This window comes from Oncorhynchus keta, chromosome 35, assembly GCF_023373465.1.
Source record: "Oncorhynchus keta strain PuntledgeMale-10-30-2019 chromosome 35, Oket_V2, whole genome shotgun sequence".
NCBI lineage: Eukaryota > Metazoa > Chordata > Actinopteri > Salmoniformes > Salmonidae > Oncorhynchus > Oncorhynchus keta.
In genome coordinates, this window is record NC_068455.1 from 9742222 (window position 1) to 9763428 (window position 21207).

Consider the following 21207-nt stretch of genomic DNA (forward strand, 5'->3'; position numbering starts at 1 on the left):
CATCCTCCTACGCTAACTACACAGTATATTTACATGCTAACTACAAAAAGGGGACCAACATCAAAGTCCATATATACAAAAGGTAGAAGTCAATATATGGCAGCACAGTGATCGTTCTGGTCTGCCCTGGCACCACAATGGTGGACGGAGCTTCCAGTTGATGTCAGGAAAGCGGAGTCACTGCCCATATTCTGAAAACATCTGAAAGAGTATTTCCCCCCCCCCTCCCCAACACCCACCCCCCTCTTTTCTTACTAGCACTGACTTTTCTGATAGCTACTTTAAGAATTTTTTTTACTTAATCTACTACGACTGATATGTGGCTGTCTCACCTAGCCATCTTAAGATGGATGCACTGTAGGTCGCTCTGGATAAGAGCGACCGCTAAGTGACTCAAATGTCGATGTAAAATACCATTCACCACTCCTTGCCAATGCCTTCATATCAGGCAATTCAGGAGTGACCTGGTGTCTCAAGAGGTTTCCACCTGATCAACGTTTATCCCACAGTCAGAGCAGTGGTATGACTTCTCACTAGTGTCCAATTGATTGTGTATCTTTCGATTTTACAGGTTTACAAAACTCTTTCCATACCCAGTACAGTCATAAGGGGTTTCTCCAGTGTGGATTTTCTGATGTGCTCGAAGGCCAGAGATCTGCCCGAAACGCTTCCCACAGTCAGAGCAGCCATAGGGTTTATCTACAGTAGAGCGCATGTGAGGAGGCCTGTGTGTCACCTGGTGTGTTTTTAGATAATCTACCCGGGAGAAACATTTCTCACAGTCAGGGCATTGATACGGTTTTTCTCCCGTATGTTCCCGCTGATGTCTCTTTAAGTGTTTCGCGTGGGCAAACTGTTTCCCACACACAGGGCAGACATGAGGCTTTTCCCCAGTGTGTGTTCGCTGGTGTTCTGTAAGGTTACCTAGTTTGCCAAAGCTCTTTCCACAGTCAGAGCAAAGGTACGGTTTTTCTCCCCTGTGTATTATTCTCTGATGATTTTTCAATTGGGTCGAATTATTGTAGCTTTTATCACAGTCGGGACACTGGAAAGGTTTCTCTCCCGTGTGTGACATCATATGAACTTTCAACCGATCTGATCTTGTAAATTTCTCATCACAATGCTCGCAGTGGAAAGGTTTCTCTCCCGTATGTAACCTCTTGTGTTTTTTCAAATTACCTGCTGAAGAGAAACTTTTTTCACAGTCAGGGCAGTGGTGAGGCTTCTCTCCAGTGTGAATCCTTTCGTGTGCTTTTAAGTCCTCTTCTATGAGGAAACTAAGACCACAGTTAGAGCAGAGGTGAGGCTTCTCTCCAGTATGTTGTTGTTTATGTCTCTTAAAGGGAATCCAAGACGTAAAACTTTCATTACAGTCTGGACAGTGGTGGCGGGGCTTCTCTCCAGTGTGTGTGTACAGGTGATGATTAAGACCTGTTTGTGTTGTGAAACTCTTCTCACATTGAGAGCACTGGTAAGGTTTCTCACCAGTGTGTATACGCATGTGTTCTTTAAGATGTGATCGTTTTGTGTACCTCTTTTCGCAGACGGGGCACTGGTGAGGCCTTTCCCCAGTATGCGTTCGCTGGTGGGCATTAAGGTTTCCCAGTAGACCAAAGCTCTTTCCACAGTCAGAGCAAATATAAGAAGATGCTACATGTACTGCTCTCTGGTGAACTTTTAATTGCCTAGAATCATGGAATTTTTTGGCACAAACAGCGCATTCGTAAGGCTTCTCTTCAGAATGTATCTTCATATGATCTTTTAACTGGTCCGCTCTGGTGTACTTCTTATCACACTGTGGGCAGTGGAAAGGTTTCTCTCCTGAATGCAAAAGCTTGTGTTTCTTTAAACATCCCGCTGTAGCAAAATTTTGCCCGCATTCAGAGCAGTGGTGAGGATTCTCTCCTGTGTGAATCCTTTCATGTGCTTTTAGATCTTCTAATAAAGAGAAACGGACGCTACAGACAGAGCAGTGGTGAGGCTTCTCTCCGATGTGCTTGTGTCTCTTATATTCGATTTCATTAAGGAAATATAAATTGCAATCTCCACAGCGGTATAGTTTCTCTCCAGTGTGTGAGTACATATGGCGCTTAAGATGTATTTGTTTTGTGAAACTCTTTTCACACTGAGAACACTGGTAAGGTCGGTCACCAGTGTGTGAATGCAGGTGTTCTTTAAAGTGTGAAGTGCTATGGTATTTTTTCCCACATTCAGGGCAGTAGTGAGTCTTTTTCCCAGTGTGTGTTGGCTTTTCGGCAATGTGTGTTGGGCTTTCCCCAGTGTGTGTTTGCTGGTGTTTTGCCAGCTTGTCTTTTTGAGCAAAATCTGTTCCGCAGTCAGAGCCGAGGTCCAGTTTGTCAACAGTATGGGTCGTCTCCTGACATTGTTCTTCTACATTTCTGGAACATGGCGATCTATTCTCAGAAACAAGTCGGAAGTTAATCTTCTCTTCAGTATGAGACATCATATGTTCTTTCAACTCATCTGAAGTACTGTACCTCTTCTCACATTGCAGACAGTGGAAAGGTTTCTCTCCTTTGTGTAACTGCATGTGTTCCTTCAAAGTTTCCTCAGAGGAGAACCTTCGATCACAGTCAGGGCAGCGGTGAGACATCTTTACTTCATGTAATAACAGGTGCTCTTTAAGATTTGCCTTCATTTTAAAACTCTTCTCGCATTGACCACATTGGTAAGGCCGCTCCCCAGTATGCGTCATGATATGAACTTTCAACTGATCTGATCTGGTGTATCTCTTGTCACAATGGGGGCAACAGAAAGGCTTAATCCCTGAATGTATACGCTTGTGTTTAGTTAAATACCGTGCTGTAGAGAACGTTCGGCCGCAGTCAGAGCAGGGGTGAGGCTTCTCTCCAGAGTGCACTGGCAGGTGTTGATAAAGATTTTTACTCTTTATGAAACTCTTGTCACACTGTGAGCACTGGAAAAGCCTCTTTCCAACATGTAATCGCAAGTGTTTTTGAAGACCTGCATTACTAGAGAATCTCTTCTTACATTCAGGGCATTGGTAAGAACTCACAGAAGATAAACTTTCTTTGCTATCTGAACAGTGGGATGACGTCTCTCCAGAGTGTGTGTGCAGGTGCCGTTTAGGCTGTGATCGTTTTGTGGATCTCTCCTTACGTTGAGGGCTGTGGTGAGATCTCTTTGCTTTGTCAAGTTCCTGGTGTTTCTCCCCTGGTGTAGATAATGTCTCCACTGATGAGTCGGAGGACTCGGGACCCTCTCCTGTATGAATGACATCAGAAAAACATATCAGAGTATATCACAATATAAACTTTGAAAAGGTGCAACACCCGCTCACCATTAAAAACATATTTTAACTTTTTAAAGGAAAGATTCACCCATTTTGGCTTGAAAGTTGAATAGCTCAGATGTACATGAAAACATGAAATAACCCTGGGAGAAAATAGAACAGTCAAAAAAGGGGTGAATCTTTCCTTTTAAAAGCTTGCTGTTTCGGCCTTCATCAGAACATCAAGGCCATTGACGAAGGCTGAAAACGTCAAGCTTAATAGTTGTTTAAATATAATAAGACGCTTTTTTTTTTAAATGGTGAGCGAAAGTTGTGCATTTTTCCTTCTCAAATGATGATCAAATGTCTTGGTTGCACCTCAACTCACGTCGGTTGAGCAGTGAGAACCCCTCCACTGCTTTCCACTAGATCAACTTTGAACATGAGCACAAATCGGCATTATCAGGCAATGTGACATCATCGCCCTGCAATGTGGTGTCTTAAAAGCAATCTGTTCTCTAATTCATACCTTCATTAGCAAAGACCGAAATGATCTCCTCCTGTTCTTCCACTTTCATGTTGAATCTCCGCCCCAACATAAACCTACAGTCCTCCAGCAGCACTGTTGCCTCCTGCTGCAAAGACTGTGTGTCACTGTCACAATCAGGATCTAGTGACTCCCTCTGCTCTGGTATAATGAGCCACTCTGGAGCTGGATCCGCCAACTTCCTGTTATTAGGCAACCGAGATCCTGCCTCCTCATTCGGTACTCCGTCGCAGCTTGCTTGTGAGGTGTCCGCCTCTGCTGTCGCTGATTGGCTGGGACTCGTGGGCACACCCCTGGCATCTGCCTGTATTCCTTTGATGTCTTCTTTCAGTTGGAGTAACCGAGACATTCCCTGCTCATCTGATTCCATTAGATTTACATTTTCACAATACTCCCCTACTATACGACGCAATGAGCGTTGAGTCTTTCCTTTGACTTCTGACCCATCTTTGCCTCCTATTCCGATACGTTCACACAGGTATCGTAAATTGTCCTCAGTTAAAGTATATAAACTCAATTCGATTTCATCCAACAACGTTTCCCTCTCTCGACTCATATTGTCCTACTCAAGTCATGTGGTAACCTTCCGACTGGTCAGCCAGCGAGCTCCTCCAAGGTCTCGGACACTTTGCACACTTCTCTTGCGTGATATGTGCTGATGCTCACGTGAAAATAAAGCTGTGCTGTGCTGCCTCCAGGGTAGACAGGAGGTATCTAGGACATGGCCTCGCTCTCCTGAAATAAAATCACACAGAGAAGGGGAATGAAAATCCCAGAATGCTTTGTTGACTTGTTACCCACAGTGACATAATAACTTTTGTTTTTTTAAAACAATAATTATTGATTTGTTCCTGGAGTGCCAAAGGGTAGGCAGGATAAGGCTGCCACCTATCACGGAATGGTCAGAGCTAAACTGACCAAGACGTACCTCCAACAACGCATTACACCTAACACAATTCTGCCCCAAAACAATGAAAACTTTCCACCCAGTGGCATATGCACTATTTCAAAATTTAAAAGGCTCTCGCGCATCTGAGCTACCTTTTTCGCAGGTGCATGGTAACAGTTTAATAAAATGAGGAAAAAAAGAAGAAACCAGCACACTGCTCTTGATTGTATCCCTGATCTTTAATAAGCTTTACGTATGGGCCTCGCGGCCTTCGTCAGAGCTTTACGTATCGGCCTCGCGGCCCTCGTCAGAGCTTTACGTATGGGCCTCGCGGCCCTCGTCAGAGCTTTACGTATGGGCCTCGCGGCCCTCGTCAGAGCTTTACGTATGGGCCTCGCGGCCCTCGTCAGAGCTTTACGTATGGGCCTCGCGGCCCTCGTCAGAGCTTTACGTATCGGCCTCGCGGCCCTCGTCAGAGCTTTACGTATCGGCCTCGCGGCCTTAGCCAGAGCTTTACGTATCGGCCTCGCGGCCTTAGCCAGAGCTTTACGTATCGGCCTCGCGGCCTTAGCCAGAGCTTTACGTATCGGCCTCGCGGCCTTAGCCAGAGCTTTTACGTATCGGCCTCGCGGCCTTCGTCAGAGCTTTACGTATCGGCCTCGCGGCCTTCGTCAGAGCTTTACGTATCGGCCTCGCGGCCTTCGTCAGAGCTTTTACGTATCGGCCTCGCGGCCCTCGTCAGAGCGTTTACGTATCGGCCTCGCGGCCTTCGTCAGAGCTTTACGTATGGGCCTCGCGGCCTTCGTCAGAGCTTTACGTATGGGCCTCGCGGCCTTCGTCAGAGCTTTACGTATGGGCCTCGCGGCCTTCGTCAGAGCTTTACGTATGGGCCTCGCGGCCTTCGTCAGAGCTTTACGTATGGGCCTCGCGGCCTTCGTCAGAGCTTTACGTATGGGCCTCGCGGCCTTCGTCAGAGCTTTACGTATGGGCCTCGCGGCCTTCGTCAGAGCTTTACGTATGGGCCTCGCGGCCTCGTCAGAGCTTTACGTATGGGCCTCGCGGCCTTCGTCAGAGCTTTACGTATGGGCCTCGCGGCCTTCGTCAGAGCTTTACGTATGGGCCTCGCGGCCTTCGTCAGAGCTTTACGTATGGGCCTCGCGGCCTTCGTCAGAGCTTTACGTATGGGCCTCGCGGCCTTCGTCAGAGCATTACGTATGGGCCTCGCGGCCTTCGTCAGAGCTTTACGTATGGGCCTCGCGGCCTTCGTCAGAGCTTTACGTATGGGCCTCGCGGCCTTCGTCAGAGCTTTACGTATGGGCCTCGCGGCCTTCGTCAGAGCTTTTACATATGGGCCTCGCGGCCTTCGTCAGAGCTTTTGTGAGTTTTTTTATTAGCACCCTTATTTAGACCTAGCCCCACCCACATCCGTTCCACGCATCGAATGGGGTTGGAATCGAGGGAGAACAAATAGGTGCTACTAAATATAACAATATGCATTTCATAAATACTCAAATAAAGTGTTTACATAAAACGTATTAAACACGTCTGTAAAACCACAATGAGGACATCGACCTACCAAGCAAGTTTTCATAAATCATCGGGAACTGTGGAAGAAAAACATCAGAGTCATCTGAAACAGAGGCATCATTCATGTGCATAATAATGTTAATAATTCAACATAGCATACATAGGCATTTCATCGTGTAGACCTAATAATGTCTGGAGGGTGAAAAACACTAAACATTCCCTTTAACTCAGTTTTATTAATATCTCCTCCCCTGTCTGATATCTTAACGTTCTCTATGCCACAAAATCAAAAAAAGGTAGAAATGTCATGTGTTAGACTGGATAATCACTGTCATATCATATGTCCTGATTTAACTTTTAAGTTCAAAGATTCTCTGTTTGAGAGAACAAGAGGTGTTACCTATATAGCACAGCCCACATAGACATTTAATCATGTAGATAACATGGGGGGGCACATAATAATGTCACTCATTTGGAACTGTTTTCCTGTATGTGGGTAGAAGAAATATTCACACTTCATCATATTGTTGTATTGTGCGCAACCTCTGCATTTATAGCTACCATTCGGAAGAGGGCGAAAGAGAGCTTGGCTGATTGTATTTTGTGGTTGGCAAGTTGACTTGGACCAATATATCGCGTACATTGCGACCTCTCCTATATACAGTAAGTGGTGGATTCTTACATTCAGCTGGCAAAGCTGTTGGTTATGTTCTGTTAATTACTGATGTCCCCTTTAAGGATGGAGCACCCTTGGTCATGCGCAGTATTGTTCTATGTTATTCTGGTACTAACTAGTTTGAGTAAATGTGAAGCTCCAGTTCAATTGCTTATATTCAGAGTCTTTCTTATTACATAAATAAGTACGAAGTGTTAAGACACTACAGCTGTGTCCGATGAGAAAATATGCCAGTGTTTCTTGACAGCATCTCCCACTTTTTGCGAGTTCAAAGTATATGTGGTGGTGAACATTACAGTGTTCTTTAGCTCTAGCGGGTATTTTTTGAAGCAGTTCATCTCGTGTTTTCCCCAATGCCAAATTAAGAGTTTCATCCACACATTGTGGAGAGTAACCTCTTCTTAGAAACCGATTGTTCATCTCCGCTACTTTTTCCAGATTGTCCTCTGTGGAGTGGCGTATATGCGCCGCAGTCTGAAAAACGGGCTTCTTGCAAGTCCTCTTTTTAATGGCGCAGGGCGGAAGCTGTCCCCTTGTAAATATAGTACTTCTGTCCGTTTCTTTTCTATACAGAGTTGTAAATAGGGTTCCATTTGATTTCTCAATCCACATGAGAATGAACACGTTTATTGTCACATTCAATAGTGAATATGAGATTGGGGTCAATGTCATTGAGTCATGCAATAAAGTCTGACAGCTCTGCCAAAGTCAGGAGCGCAAAATAGTTCTCTTGTCCAAAGCCCAGCGCGCCTCTCCAGGGTGCTGTTGGAGAGACGCCGCGCTCCACCACCACTCAAGTCATCTAATATAAATCATGTTGCCTATAGTAGAAAGAGTAGCAGAATATGTGCGCCTTTCTATAGCCTACAGACCATATTTATGACAATGTTAAGTGAAACACTGTTTTTCTACATCATGCACGTGTCGCTGATCAAATAGCCTAAACGGTGCCGTATCAAATATGATACCATTTCAATATGACTTAGCACTCACCATATACTAAAAACAAAGGTCAGGTCGAAATGAAACGGACGATATGGAATGAAAGTAGGCTATTGACCGGCGGTTTCACTCCTTGGGCTAAATTATAATACATCTGATTTTAATTGTAGGCCTATTCGTGTTTTTTTTACGAGCTAGTCATAGCAACAACAACAAAAATACTTTGCTTTCCCTGCTGTGTAAACACAATGATGAGCTCAAAATAACCCCCGATATACTTGGGTAGCTGATATGCTGATCAGAGAGACAAAACTATTAGTCTTAAACTTTGGTCAGGATTCAGGACTGGGCTAATAATGCCAATACAGCTGCCTATGTGGCATGGATAGGTATTTATAAAACTGTATTGCGGCCGACACTATTATATTTTGCGGGGATAGGAGGAGCGGCGGCAATTGTTGGTGATTGCCTAGGGGCGGCAGAATGGCGAGGACCGGTGTTGTGCAGAAAATCTCCCCCCTGCCAGAATCCCCCCACCTTCTAATTCCCTTCATTTTGTGGCTAGAGTCAAATACTTTCTGTGGCACACATCAGAGTCAAATGCTTTCTATAGAACAAAATGCACGTCAGGATAGGCAACCGAAATTAATCAAATGTGTGTTACATTAAACAGAGGAAGTAAAATGTTGGCAAGCAATAAACATTTCAGAATGGCTGAATTATTATCTTTACAATTACAAAATACTGGTCGAATAAGACATGGGCGAGATTAAGAATTTTGGCAAAAATATTTATTTATTTACCAATACAAAATAAGTAGCGGATTTAAGTAAGGGGAGATTTTCGGCACAACACCGGGCCCGACTGCAGGGTTGTGTCAACCAACACCACATCAATTCAATCGCCGCATCAAACACTAGGCCATTTACCTAATGCAACACACCTGGTCTCCCAGACTTAAAGCAAATAGGTTACCAAGTGAATGGAAAAACAAGAGGCCACATACTAACGTTCGCGTGCCAGTGTATACATCGACGCAACAAGACCGAAACGATGAAGTATCTATGAATATTTCACTCAACAGTTTAACGATTTGAGAAGATGTGAAACTACCATACAGAGAAGTTAAGTATTTGCTATGTTTTCGGGTTCAATTGCCTGTATAGCCAGCTAGCTGTTAGCAATACTAGCTAGGTAGGTAAGATATCTAGCCTCCTAGAGTCGAACAATGAACATATTTTGACCTCATGCACGCGGTCTTCATTGGTAGGTTAGTTTCAGGACTGTAAATATAATGGACTTGTCCTTGCAAGGCAATGTATTTAAAGTGAACAAATTAAGCTATGAATCAAAGTCGGACCTATTTTTACTTACCCTTTCCCATCAGCGTCTCCTCAGCAACACTAAAATAAATACTTCCGGGTCACGGAATTTGACGTTTTCAAAATACAAGTCCCTAATGTAATAGAAAACTGTCATTAACCTATATTTGTCTAAAACATTAACAATAACTAATATTTGTTCATATTTAAGTGGAATTTGCATTACATTTAGGGTTTTAAAAAGTCCAAATATGCCTGGACACTATGGTATATATATATATATATATATAGCTGTGTACAGGGAAAACGATTCTTTGAAAGTGTAAAGTGGTGTAGGGAGAACGCAGGAGGGAGGGTCTGTAGAATCTACATATGGTGTAATTACATAGGGCGTTGAATCATGGTGTGTTGCTGGCCTTATACTGTGGTCAAATAGCTTAAAATGGTTTGCCTGGGTACTATATGGTACATTTAGCACTGTACAGGAAAAACTATATAGATTGTGTCCATAAAGCCAGGGTTCTGTCTACTTAGAGTTGCTAAAATACAAAACAGGTGAGATTGAACACAAAGCTTGATCATAAGAAGCTTTATGTTGATATTTGAATCGAGACAAACATATTAGCACCATGCCCAAACACACGTTCTACTCCACCCACTCAATTCCATCCCAACGCAATCCACTACAGGCTTATAAATTACATATTGGCTTATAAGTATTCAGACCCCTTGACTTTTTCCACATTTTGTTATTCTAAAATTGATTAAATTAACAAGGCAGCTCCCACAATTTGATCAATTTCTCCCAGCCAACCAGTAATTTGTTTAAGTGCTGTGCTTGTTGTGTGTCCTTCCCTATAAGAGTGTTGAAAACCTGTTGTCAAGTTGTTTACTGTGAAATAGCATTGCATCTGGTCAAACAACTTTCTCCAGAAGTTTACTAAGGGTTGGTAAACAGGCTGATTGATCGGCTATTTGAGCCAGTAAAGGGGGCTTTACTATTCTTGGGTAGCGGAATGATTTTTGCTTCCCTCCAGGCCTGAGGGCACACGCTTTCTAGTAGGTTCAAATTGAAGATGTGGTAATATTGTCAATCATACTCAGTCATTTTACATCCAGATTGTTAGACCCCGATGGCTTGTCATTGTTGATAGACAATTTTCTCACCTCTTCCACACTGACATTACGTAATTCAAAAGTACAATTCTTGTCTGTCATAATTTGGTCCGATATACTTGGATGTGTAGTGTCAGCTTTTGTTTCTGGCATGTCAGCCCTAAGTTTCTTGCTAATTAAAAAGTAATTAAAGTAGTTGGCAATATCAGTGGGTTTTGTGATAAATGAGTCATCTAATTCAGCTCGAGATGGCTTTTTTTCCCCAAAAATGTCATTTAAGTTGCCCCAAAGCTTTTTACTATCATTCATTATTATTATATTTTATTTGTTTCATAGTGTGGTTGTTTGTTCTTTTTTTTTGTCACATTTTTTTTGTACGTTTGCCAATCAGTTGTGCTACCAGACTTATTTGCCATAGCTTTTGTCTCATCCCTCTCAACCATACAGTTTCAATTCCTCATAAATCCAAGGGGATTTAACAGTTAAGTCCGTTTCTTAATGGGTGTATACAAATGAGTAACTGGAATAACAATTTCATTAATGTGTCAAGCATCTTGTTGTTCCTCATGACACACCGCAAACCAGAAAATATTATTTACATCAGTAGCTGAAACAAGGAAGTAAAACCATTGAACATTGTTATGTAAAATGACCTAATTTTTTCTGTTCAAAGACCAACCTCTTCCACTGTGATGTTGACTTTCTGCTCCAGCAGCACAGTTAACCTCTTAAAGAGTTGGCCAAGATGCCATCTCTGGAGCCTGCTGAACACTCAGGGCTCTACTGTTACAACAAGGACCCAGTGACTCTGTAGGCTGTCTCAGTTTGGAAGGACAGCAGCAGGTCCTCAATCTCCTAAAATAAACACACCCATATATATATATATATATATATATCACAAAAGGAAATCAATATGCTCTAATAATGGGTTTCCCACTCTAGAGTTTACAAGGTTGAATCATTTCTAATTCCCAACATCTCCTTCAGTCAATTTACAAGTGGATGTTCTAGGCTTCTGAAGTTGTGCTTATCTTTCTAATCTCCTGTCAGTTTGTCTTTATGACAGATTACTCACCCCTCTCACTCTGCTGTGGTATGAGTCACGGTGGAGTTGACTTTACCTCCAGCCTGTTGCTGAGAAACCAAGCCCCTCCCTCCTCATTCTGTATTTCTGAGATGTCTTCCTTCAGTTGGTGTAACCCGAGACATTCCCTGGTTAGTTGGTTCCAGTAAATCAACATTTTCACAATATTCTTCTTATTTTACCCAATGAGCGTTGACTCTTTCCTTTCACTTCAGATCCATTTATTCCACAACGTTCAAACAGGTAAAGTACATTGTCCTCAATTAAAGTCCATAAAATCAGTTCGGTGTCATCCAACAACATTTCCCCATCTCGATTTTATGTTTACTACTCATGTTGCAAATATGTGGCAGGGCTCACAATGTCTTCAATGTAAGCCTACGCTATGAACTTAGAAGGTATTCGGTACACTCAAACACACCAGCAGCATATAAGCACGAGGTAAGTCTCTACCACTCCAATGGAGGACACAGTAACTTTTGAGTTAAAGGTATATTCTAATATGCAATACCATCAAATGCATGCGGTAAAACAATGCAGGAAATTGAAATGCGTCTCCCATGACAACATTAACAATAGGCCTATGTTACGATTTGAAGCTACATCATTTTGTTAACAAAACTAAATGTATTTACATTTACACAAATATATAATGAAGCAAGTCCCATGTCGTTTTGATCACAATAAATACTAACGTTACCTAGGTTCTCTAACTAGCTAGGGTGCATCAAATTAATATCGAATCAATACATTTCAAGCAAAGTTTTGCACAAGACTGTAAATCGCTAAGTAAATAACTCACCATTTAAACATTTTGAAGCTTTATCAGTAGTACAAATGTGTCCATGGTTGGACCCAAAGATGATGGGGGATATTAGCGTTTTATCAGCAACAATATAATAGTACTTCCGGGTCACAGAAATGAGGAACAGCCCACAATAAAAGTCAGTATTCACGTCATGAAGTAGTCCTCTAAATCACGCCCACCGATTATAAAATGAGAAATGGTAAAGCCTTTACTAGTGTTGTCCAATAGTTACATAACAAAAAAATATAGACATCAAATTCTTTAACCTGATAAAAGCCTTTAGATACAAATACTTCATTTTATATGAGAGGACAAACATACAAAAGGTGCAGCTCTATCTGGGGAAACTTACTTATTGGATTTTACTTTCATAAATGTATTCACTTAGTCATTGCCATACTTTATAATGTGTTATTAGTATTGATTCAGGTTATTGTTAGCTATTATACAATATACATTCCCATTTTTATTAATTTAGCTCTAATCAAGAGCGACTTGCAGCAGCGAGTGCATAGGTGGTTATCAAACCCACAACTCTGGCGTTGCAAGCACCGTGGTTTACCAACTGAGCCACACCGTGTTTATAAAACTGTTACAGGTTTGTCAACTTCAGAGTTCCATATAGCAAATATCTACTAATACTTATGTATTATTTAACACACTTTACAAAAATAACTCTCATACCCCTCGTTTTTTTTCTTCTTTGACGTTTCTCTATTTGGGGTTTATCACCTTAAACAATGGAGATTAAAAAGCACCACTAGTGACGCTAGTGACGTTTTAATTTGCCCAGAGAAAATAAGCTCTACCCACAATCAGTGCAAAAGTATGTGTTCGCAGGTGTTACTCGGGCTTCTCGTCCGTGTGCACTCCCTGGTGACTAATAAATTCAGATAAAATAAAATAAGATGAAATTAGCTATAAATAATACAGTTTAAACATATGTACATAATATATACAATGTTTACATACATGCATAGTGAGCGGGATAATAAAGTGCAGTAGCAGCATAGAATTCTAGAGTAAGAATGATGAGTATGTTCAGGAGTTATGTAAATAGGATAAGTACATGAATCCTCAGTAGTGCAGTAAGTGGACAGAACTATTGTATTGGTCTGGTAGACAAATGATTCTAATGTGTAAAGAATGTCAATAAATGGTGTGTGGTAGCGTTTCGCTACATCTGCAATAACATCTGCTAAACACGTACAGTGGGGCAAAAAAGTATTTAGTCAGCAATCAATTGTGCAAGTTCTCCCACTTTAAAAAGATGAGAGGCCTGTAATTTTCATCATAGGTTAACTTCAACTATGACAGACAATGAGAAAAGAAATCCAGAAAATCACATTGTAGGATTTTTTAAATTAATTTATTTGCAAATTATGGTGGAAAATAAATATTTGGTCACCTACAAACAAGCAAGATTTCTGGCTCACAGACCTGTAACTTATTTTAAGAGGATAATTACCTGTTAATGGCACCTGTTTGAACTTGTTATCAGTATAAAAGACACCTCTCCACAACCTCAAACAGTCACACTCCAAACTCCACTATGGCCAAGACCAAAGAGCTGTCAAAGGACACCAGAAACAAAATTGTTGACCTGCACCAGGCTGGGAAGACTGAATCTGCAATAGGTAAGCAGATTGGTTTGAAGAAATCAACTGTGGGAGCAATTATTAGGAAATGGAAGACATACAAGACCACTGATAATCTCCCTCGATCTGGGGCTCCACACAAGATCTCACCCTGTGGGGTCAAAATGATCACAAGAACGGTGAGCAAAAATCCCAGAACCACACGGGGGGACCTAGTGAATGACCTGCAGAGAGCTGGGACCAAAGTAACAAAGCCTACCATCAGTAACACACTACGCCGCCAGGGACTCCTGCAGTGCCAGACGTGTCCCCCTGCTTAAGCCAGTACATGTCCAGGCCCGTCTTAAGTTTGCTAGAGAGCATTTGGATGATCCAGAAGAAGATTGGGAGAATGTCATATGGTCAGATGAAACCAAAATATAACTTTTTGGTAAAAACTCAACTCGTTGTGTTTGGAGGACAAAGAATGCTGAGTTTCATTCAAATAACACAATACCTACTGTGAAGCATGGGGTGGAAACATCATGCTTTGGGGCTGTTTTTCTGCAAAGGGACCAGGACGACTGATCCGTGTAAAGGAAAGAATGAATGGGGCCATGTATCGTGAGATTTTGAGTGAAAACCTCCTTCCACCAGGAAGGGCATTGAAGATGAAACGTGGCTGGGTCTTTCAGCATGACAATGATCCCAAACACACCGCCCGGGCAACGAAGGAGTGGCTTCGTAAGAAGCATTTCAAGGTACTGGAGTGGCCTAGCCAGTCTCCAGATCTCAACCCCATAGAAAATCTTTGGAGGGAGTTGGAAGTCCGTGTTACCCAGCAACAGCCCCAAAACATCACTGCTCTAGAGGAGATCTGCATGGAGGAATGGGCCAAAATACCAGCAACAGTGTGTGAAAACCTTGTGAAGACTTACAGAAAACGTTTGACCTCTGTCATTGCCAACAAAGGGTATATAACAAAGTATTGAGATAAACTTTTGTTATTGACCAAATACTTATTTTCCACCATAATTTGCAAATAAATTCATTAAAAATCCTACAATGTGATTTTCTGGATTTTTTTTCTTCTCATTTTGTCTGTCATAGTTGAAGTGTACATACGATAAATTACAGACCTCATCTTTTTAAGTGGGAGAACTTGCACAATTGGTGGCTGACTAAATACTTTTTTGCCCCACTGTATGTAAACGTGTACTGATGAACGACGACAATATAGAGCTGGCGGGATTTTCCATGCATCGGCAGGACAGAGAAGCTACGTCTGGTAAGACAAGGGTCGGGGGTGTGTGTCTTTGTTAATAACAGCTGGTGCGCGAAGTCTAATATTAAAGAAGTCTTGAGTTATTGCTCGCCTGAGGTAAAGTACATCATGATAAGCTGTAGACCACACTATCTACCAAGAGTTCTCATCAGCTTGTTGACCACATTCATCCAGCTGTATACAAGAAAACAATGCAGATAGCCCAGGTAATCCAATGTGCGGGAGCACTGGTTGGTCGGCCCAATTGAGGTACTATGTACAAAAATCGCTGAAGTTGGAGACTTATCTCCCTCACCAACTTCAAACATCTGCTATCTGAGCAGCTAACCGATCGCTGTAGTAAATAGCCCACCCATTTTTACCTACCTCATCCCCATACTGTTTTTATTTATTTACTTTTCTGCTCTTTTGCACACCAATATCTCTACCTGTACATGACCATCTGATCATTAATCACTCCAGTGTTAATCTGCAAAATTGTAATTATTCACCTACCTCCTCATGCCTTTTGCACACATTGTATATAGACTCCCCTTTTTTTCTACTGTGTTATTGACTTGTTAATTGTTTACTCCATGTGTAACTCTGTTGTCTGTTCACACTGCTATGCTTTATCTTGGCCAGGTCGCAGTTGTAAATGAGAACTTGTTCTCAACTAGCTTACCTGGTTAAATACAGGTGAAATAAAAACATAAAAATATAAAATAAAAAACATGAATGTATAGTTAAAGTGACTGTGCATATATGTTTTAAACAGAGTAACAGCAGTGTGAAAAGAGGGGTTGGGTATCGCTTGCCATGCGGTAGTAGAGCGAAGATGTTTCAAACAGACCACCATAGTCCCTGTGCGTAAGGAAGCAAAGGTAACCTGCCAAAATGATTACCTCCCGCAGCACTCATGTCGGTAGCTATGAGGGGCTTTGAAAGTCTGGTCATGGCTCACATCAACAGCATCATCCCGGATACCCTAGACCCACTCCAATTTGCATACCGCCCCAACAGATGATGCAATCTCAATCGCACTCCATACTGCCCTTTCCCACCTGGACAAAAGGAACACCTATGTGAGAATGCTGTTCATTGCCTACAGCTCAGCGTTCAACACCTTAGTGCCCACAAAGCTCATCACTAAGCAATTGACCCTGGGACTAAACACCTCCCTCTACAACTGGATCCTGGACTTCCTAACAGGCCGCCCCCAGGTGGTAAGGGTAGGCAACAACACATCCGCCACGCTGATCCTAAACACTGGGGCTCCCCAGGGGTGCGTGCTTAGTCCCTCCTATACTCTGTTCACCCATGACTGCGTGGCCAAACACGACTCCAAAACCATCATGTTTGCTGATGACACAGCAGTGGTAGACCTGATTATCGACAACGATGAGACAGCCTTTAGGGAGGAGGTCAGTGACCTGGCAGTGGGGTGCCAGGACAACTACCTCTCTCTCAATGTGAGCAAGACAAAGGAGCTGATTTTTGACTACAGGAAAAGGCAGGCCGAAAAGGCAGGCCGAACAGGCACCCATTAACATTGATGGGGCTGTAGTGGAGCGGGTTGAGAGTTAAGTTCCTTGGTGTCCATATCACAAACAAATTATCATGGTCCAAACACACCAAGATAATCGAAGAGGGCGCGACAACACCTTTTCCCCCTCGGGAGACTGAAAAGATTTGGCATTAGTTCTCAGATCCTGAAAAAGTTCTACAGCTGCACCATCTAGAGCATCCGGACCGGTTTCATCACCGCCTGGTATGGCAACTGCTCGGAATCTGACCGTAAGGCGCTACAGAGGGTAGTGCGTAAAGCCCAGTACATCACTGGGGCCAAGCTTCCTGCCATCCAGGACCTATATACTAGGCAGTGTCAGAGGAAAGCCCCAAAAATTGTCAAAGACTCCAGTCACCCAAGTCATAGAATGTTCTCTCTGCTACCTCACAGCAAGTGGTACCGGAGCGCAGAGTCTAGGTCCAAAAGGCTCCTTAACAGCTTCTACACCCAAGCCATAAGTCTGCTGAACAATTAATCAAATGGCCACCCGGACTATTTACATTGACCCCACCCCCCATTTATTTTTACACTGCTGCTACTCTGTTTATTATCTATGCATAGTCACTTTACCCCTACCTACAAGTACAAATTCTCGACTAACCTGTACCCCCGAACATTGACTCTATCGGTACCCCCTTTATATATCCTTGTTATTTTCTGTTTCTATTATTTTAGTTTTGGTAAATATTTTCTTAGCTCTTTCTTGAACTGCATTTTTGGTTAAGGGCTTGTAAGTTAGCATTTCACGGTAAGGTCTACCTGTTGTATTCAGCGCATGTGACAAAGTTTGATTTGAATAAGATTTGATGTGGTAGGGTGCAGTCGAAGCCTTTTTTTGCATTTTTATAACTAAACCAAGATCGACCACAGCCTGTCGTTTCAAACGGGAACAACTGTGCCATAGTGGGCAGAGCCAAGCACGAGATCCTATTGGCGTGTTCTAGCATGTATTTACATATTTCCGTTGGGCAACGCCTACTTTGTGAAGTGCAAGTGTGAAATTACTCAATTAGCCTTTGTACCTCTAAACAACAAAACATTTTTGAAACTTTGGCAAAGGGTAAAGTCTACAAAACTGAGTCCTCTGTTCATAACAGATTCTAGTTTTTGGAACAGAACTATATTGAAATCAAATATTTAATCGATTCGTCAATTATCAGAAGGTCAGACAAAATCCATCGCATTCCATCTTCTCCCACTGCTGACCACTGAGCTTCCTCGCACTACCATATTTGGTCGTGAGTGGAAACGCCAACTGGACGCTTCACATTTATACATCCGGTGAAATATCGGTCTCATTCACCATCTGTGGTGCAGTAGTCGGTTGGTGGTTCAGTCATTCTTCTGATTTCTAGCTGCACCAATCAAAGCAGTGAAGGTGGTGAAAACCATTCAGCTTGGGGCGACAGGGGAGCGGGGTTCCAAAATGCAATCATATCATATACAATTTTGCTATTTATACAGTTTTATTTTTTGTATACAGACTAGCCTAAAAATAAGTGCAACTTGACAAAGTATCCAATAGACTGATCAGTTGCTGGTAAAAAAAAAAAAAAAAAAAAAACTTTAATTTGCTCCATTGCTCAGACAGCCAGGTGTTGTCGACAATGAAAAGCTGTAGCCAGAGACCGGAGAGAAAGCGAGACACTCCCAGGTACTACTGCATTGGGGTCTATGGGAGACACACCCTGTTAAGTTGACTGAAACTGACCATTTTGTTTCAATGATAAATGGCCTGAGTGAATTACACTGCTCAAAAAAATAAAGGGAACACTAAAATAACACATCCTAGATCTGAATGAATGAAATATTCTCATTAAATACTTTTTTCTTTACATAGTTGAATGTGCTGACAACAATCACAGAAATTATCAATGGAAATCAAATTTATCAACCCATGGAGGTCTGGATTTGGAGTCACACTCAAAATGAAAGTGGAAAACCACACTACGGGCTGATCCAACTTTGATGTAATGTCCTTAAAACAAGTCAAAATGAGGCTCAGTAGTGTGTGTGTGGCCTCCACGTGCCTGTATGACCTCCCTACAACGCCTGGGCATGCTCCTGATGAGGTGGCGGACGGTCTCCTGAGGGATCTCCTCCCAGACCTGGACTAAAGCATCCGCCAACTCCTGGACAGTCTGTGGTGCAACGTGGCGTTGGTGGATGGAGCGAGACATGATGTCCCAGATGTGCTCAACTGGATTCAGGTCTGGGGAACGGGCAGGTCAGTCCATAGCATCAATGCCTTCCTCTTGCAGGAACTGCTGACACACTTCAGCTACATGAGGTCTAGCATTGTCTTGCATTAGGAGGAACCCAGGGCCAACCGCACCAGCATATGGTCTCACAAGGGGTCTGAGGATCTCATCTCGGTACCTAATGGCAGTCAGGCTACCTCTGGCAAGCACATGGAGGGCTGTGCGGCCCCCCAAAGAAATGCCACCCCACACCATGACTGACCAACCTCCAAACCGGTCATACTGGAGAATGTTGCAGGTAGCAGAACGTTCTCCACGGGTCACCAGATTGTCACGTATGTCACATGTGCTCAGTGTGAATCTGCTTTCATCTGTGAAGAGCACAGTGGCGAATTTGCCAATCTTGGTGTTCTCTGGCAAATGCCAAACGTCCTGCACGGTGTTGGGCTGTAAGCACAACCCCCACCTGTGGACGTCGGGCCCTCATACCACCATCATGGAGTCTGTTTCTGACCGTTTGAGCAGACACATGCACATTTGTGGCCTGCTGGAGGTCATTTTACAGGGCTCTGGCAGTGTTCCTCTGTTCCTCCTTGCACAAAGGCGGAGGTAGCAGTCCTGCTGCTGGGTTGTTGCCCTCCTACGGCCTCCTCCACGTCTCCTGATGTACTGGCCTGTCTCCTGGTAGCGCCTCCATGCTCTGGACACTACGCTGACAGACACAGCAAACCTTGCCACAGCTCGCATTGATGTGCCATCCTGGATGAGCTGCACTACCTGAGCCACTTGTGTGGGTTGTAGACTCCGTCTCATGCTACCACTAGAGTGAAAGCACTGGCAGCATTCAAAAGTGACCAAAACATCAGCCAGGAAGCATAGGAACTGAGAAGTGGTCTGTGGTCCCCACCTGCAGAACCACTCCTTTATTGGGGGTGTCTTGCTAATTGCCTATCCTTTCCACCTGTTGTGCAATTTATTGTCAATCAGTGTTGCTTCCTTAGTGGATTTCACAAAAGTGTGATTGACTTGGAGTTGCATTGTGTTGTTTAAGTGTTCCCTTTTATTTTTTTGAGCAGTGTATTTGAATTTATCCACCATCTTAGCTGTAGTCAAAGATTATCTATTGTGTTGCTCAGCTCAGACACGACTCGAACTTTGCTGGTACCATTCAAATAAAGCCGTGAAACAAAACGTATGGTAAAAATAATTTACACATGTCATAACAAGACACGTTATAGGCACGAATTTGCACAAAGCAGGCATTTTGATTTTGTGACTTAAATCCCTAATATATCATACTGTAACGACCCTGAGTTTATAAGCGTGCTCGAAGGTGGAGGGTTCGAGACCTGCTCCCTGCCTGTTTCATTACAATATGTTGACTAAAACGATGACTTACATTGTTGTACAAGTTATGTTCTTACCTGCTTGCCCACTAGCAAGCTGGGTCCTTAGCATGTCAGCAATCTAGTTCACCTGTTCCTCCAGTAACTCGAGATCACCAGCAACACGGGACATTTAGAATGTCAGCAACACGGGACATTTAGAATGTCAGCAACACGGGACATTTAGAATGTCAGCAACACGGGACATTTACAATGTCAGCAACACGGGACATTTGGTCCTACAGCATTCTGAGATCTGTAACCTTAGCTTTCGGTTTTCCTCAGCCTGCGGTCTCATTTCCTGCTGGATACTTTGCATTTCTACGCCGAAAAATCTAACAAAATTATAGGTTTTAAGTTGCACTCCTGTGAAACTTACATGTTATTTTCAGCTATAAAACGGGTACTAATAAAATGAAATACTTTGCAAGGCAGAACACCTCAGCATAGTTTGGGTAACCTAGCGGTTAAGAGCATTGGACAAGTAACCGAAAGGGCGTTGGTTCGAATCCCCTAGGGAACTCATCGGCCGATATGCCCTTGAGCAAGGCATTTAACCCTAATTGCTCTGGATAAGAGCATCTGCTAAATGACTAAAATAAAAATGTTCAACTTCATAATAATCTCCAGCTCAACATATGTGAAAATGGCACATATGTTTTTTTGTAGTAGAAAGATGAGCGTTTCCAATGATGACATCAGTGTGCATCATGTGATTAACCAATTATGAGTAGGCATCATCTAATTGAATGATGTCACTGCAAACACTTTTTTTTTTTTTTTACTACAAAACAGAAATGTTTTGTGTGTGTCCCTTTTTAAGCGAATGTGCATACAATGTTGCTTTGGCATGTGCAGTGGAGGGCATAAGAATCAATAATAAATCAGTGTCATATTTTGTTTATTAACCATACACTAATTTCACAAGACTTAGAGGTAATAACTTGAAAAGACCCAACCGCTCTGGATAAAACCTGCTCTTACCATGATCAAATCATCCTTTCATCCTCCTTCACAGTGGTACCGAAATAGGACTTCCATAATGT

At 42.7% G+C, this 21207-nt stretch overlaps 1 protein-coding gene across 4 annotated transcripts; it reads right to left on the reverse strand.

Moving 5' to 3' along the window:
• Positions 1-244: 244 nt before the first annotated feature.
• Positions 245-12266, reverse strand: LOC118368034 (zinc finger protein 420-like). 4 transcript variants are annotated; one of them, XM_035751729.2, is made up of 6 exons: positions 12159-12266; positions 11348-11456; positions 10952-11127; positions 6266-6293; positions 3783-4535; positions 245-3246 (listed from the first exon to the last, which is right to left on the reverse strand). In XM_035751729.2, the coding sequence occupies exons 5-6, from the start codon at positions 4354-4356 to the stop codon at positions 566-568; spliced, it is 3255 nt and encodes a 1084-aa protein (XP_035607622.1). In that variant the 5' UTR covers positions 4357-4535; positions 6266-6293; positions 10952-11127; positions 11348-11456; positions 12159-12266; the 3' UTR covers positions 245-565. The 4 variants fall into 4 exon arrangements, with proteins under 4 accessions (XP_035607622.1, XP_052352393.1, XP_035607624.1 ...); XM_052496433.1 differs by lacking the exon at positions 12159-12266 and having other exon boundaries at positions 11348-11492; XM_035751731.1 differs by lacking the exons at positions 10952-11127; positions 11348-11456; positions 12159-12266 and adding an exon at positions 9209-9257.
• Between the last annotated feature and the right edge of the window lie 8941 nt (positions 12267-21207).

Bases quoted from the DNA above. Each gene is read 5' to 3' on its own strand.
- LOC118368034 (XM_035751729.2), bottom strand. From the start codon at position 4,356: ATGAGTCGAGAGAGGGAAACGTTGTTGGATGAAATCGAATTGAGTTTA. The intron at 3,247-3,782 runs GTATGAATTAGA...TCATTCATACAG, and splicing joins TTCGGTCTTTGCTAATGAAG to GAGAGGGTCCCGAGTCCTCC.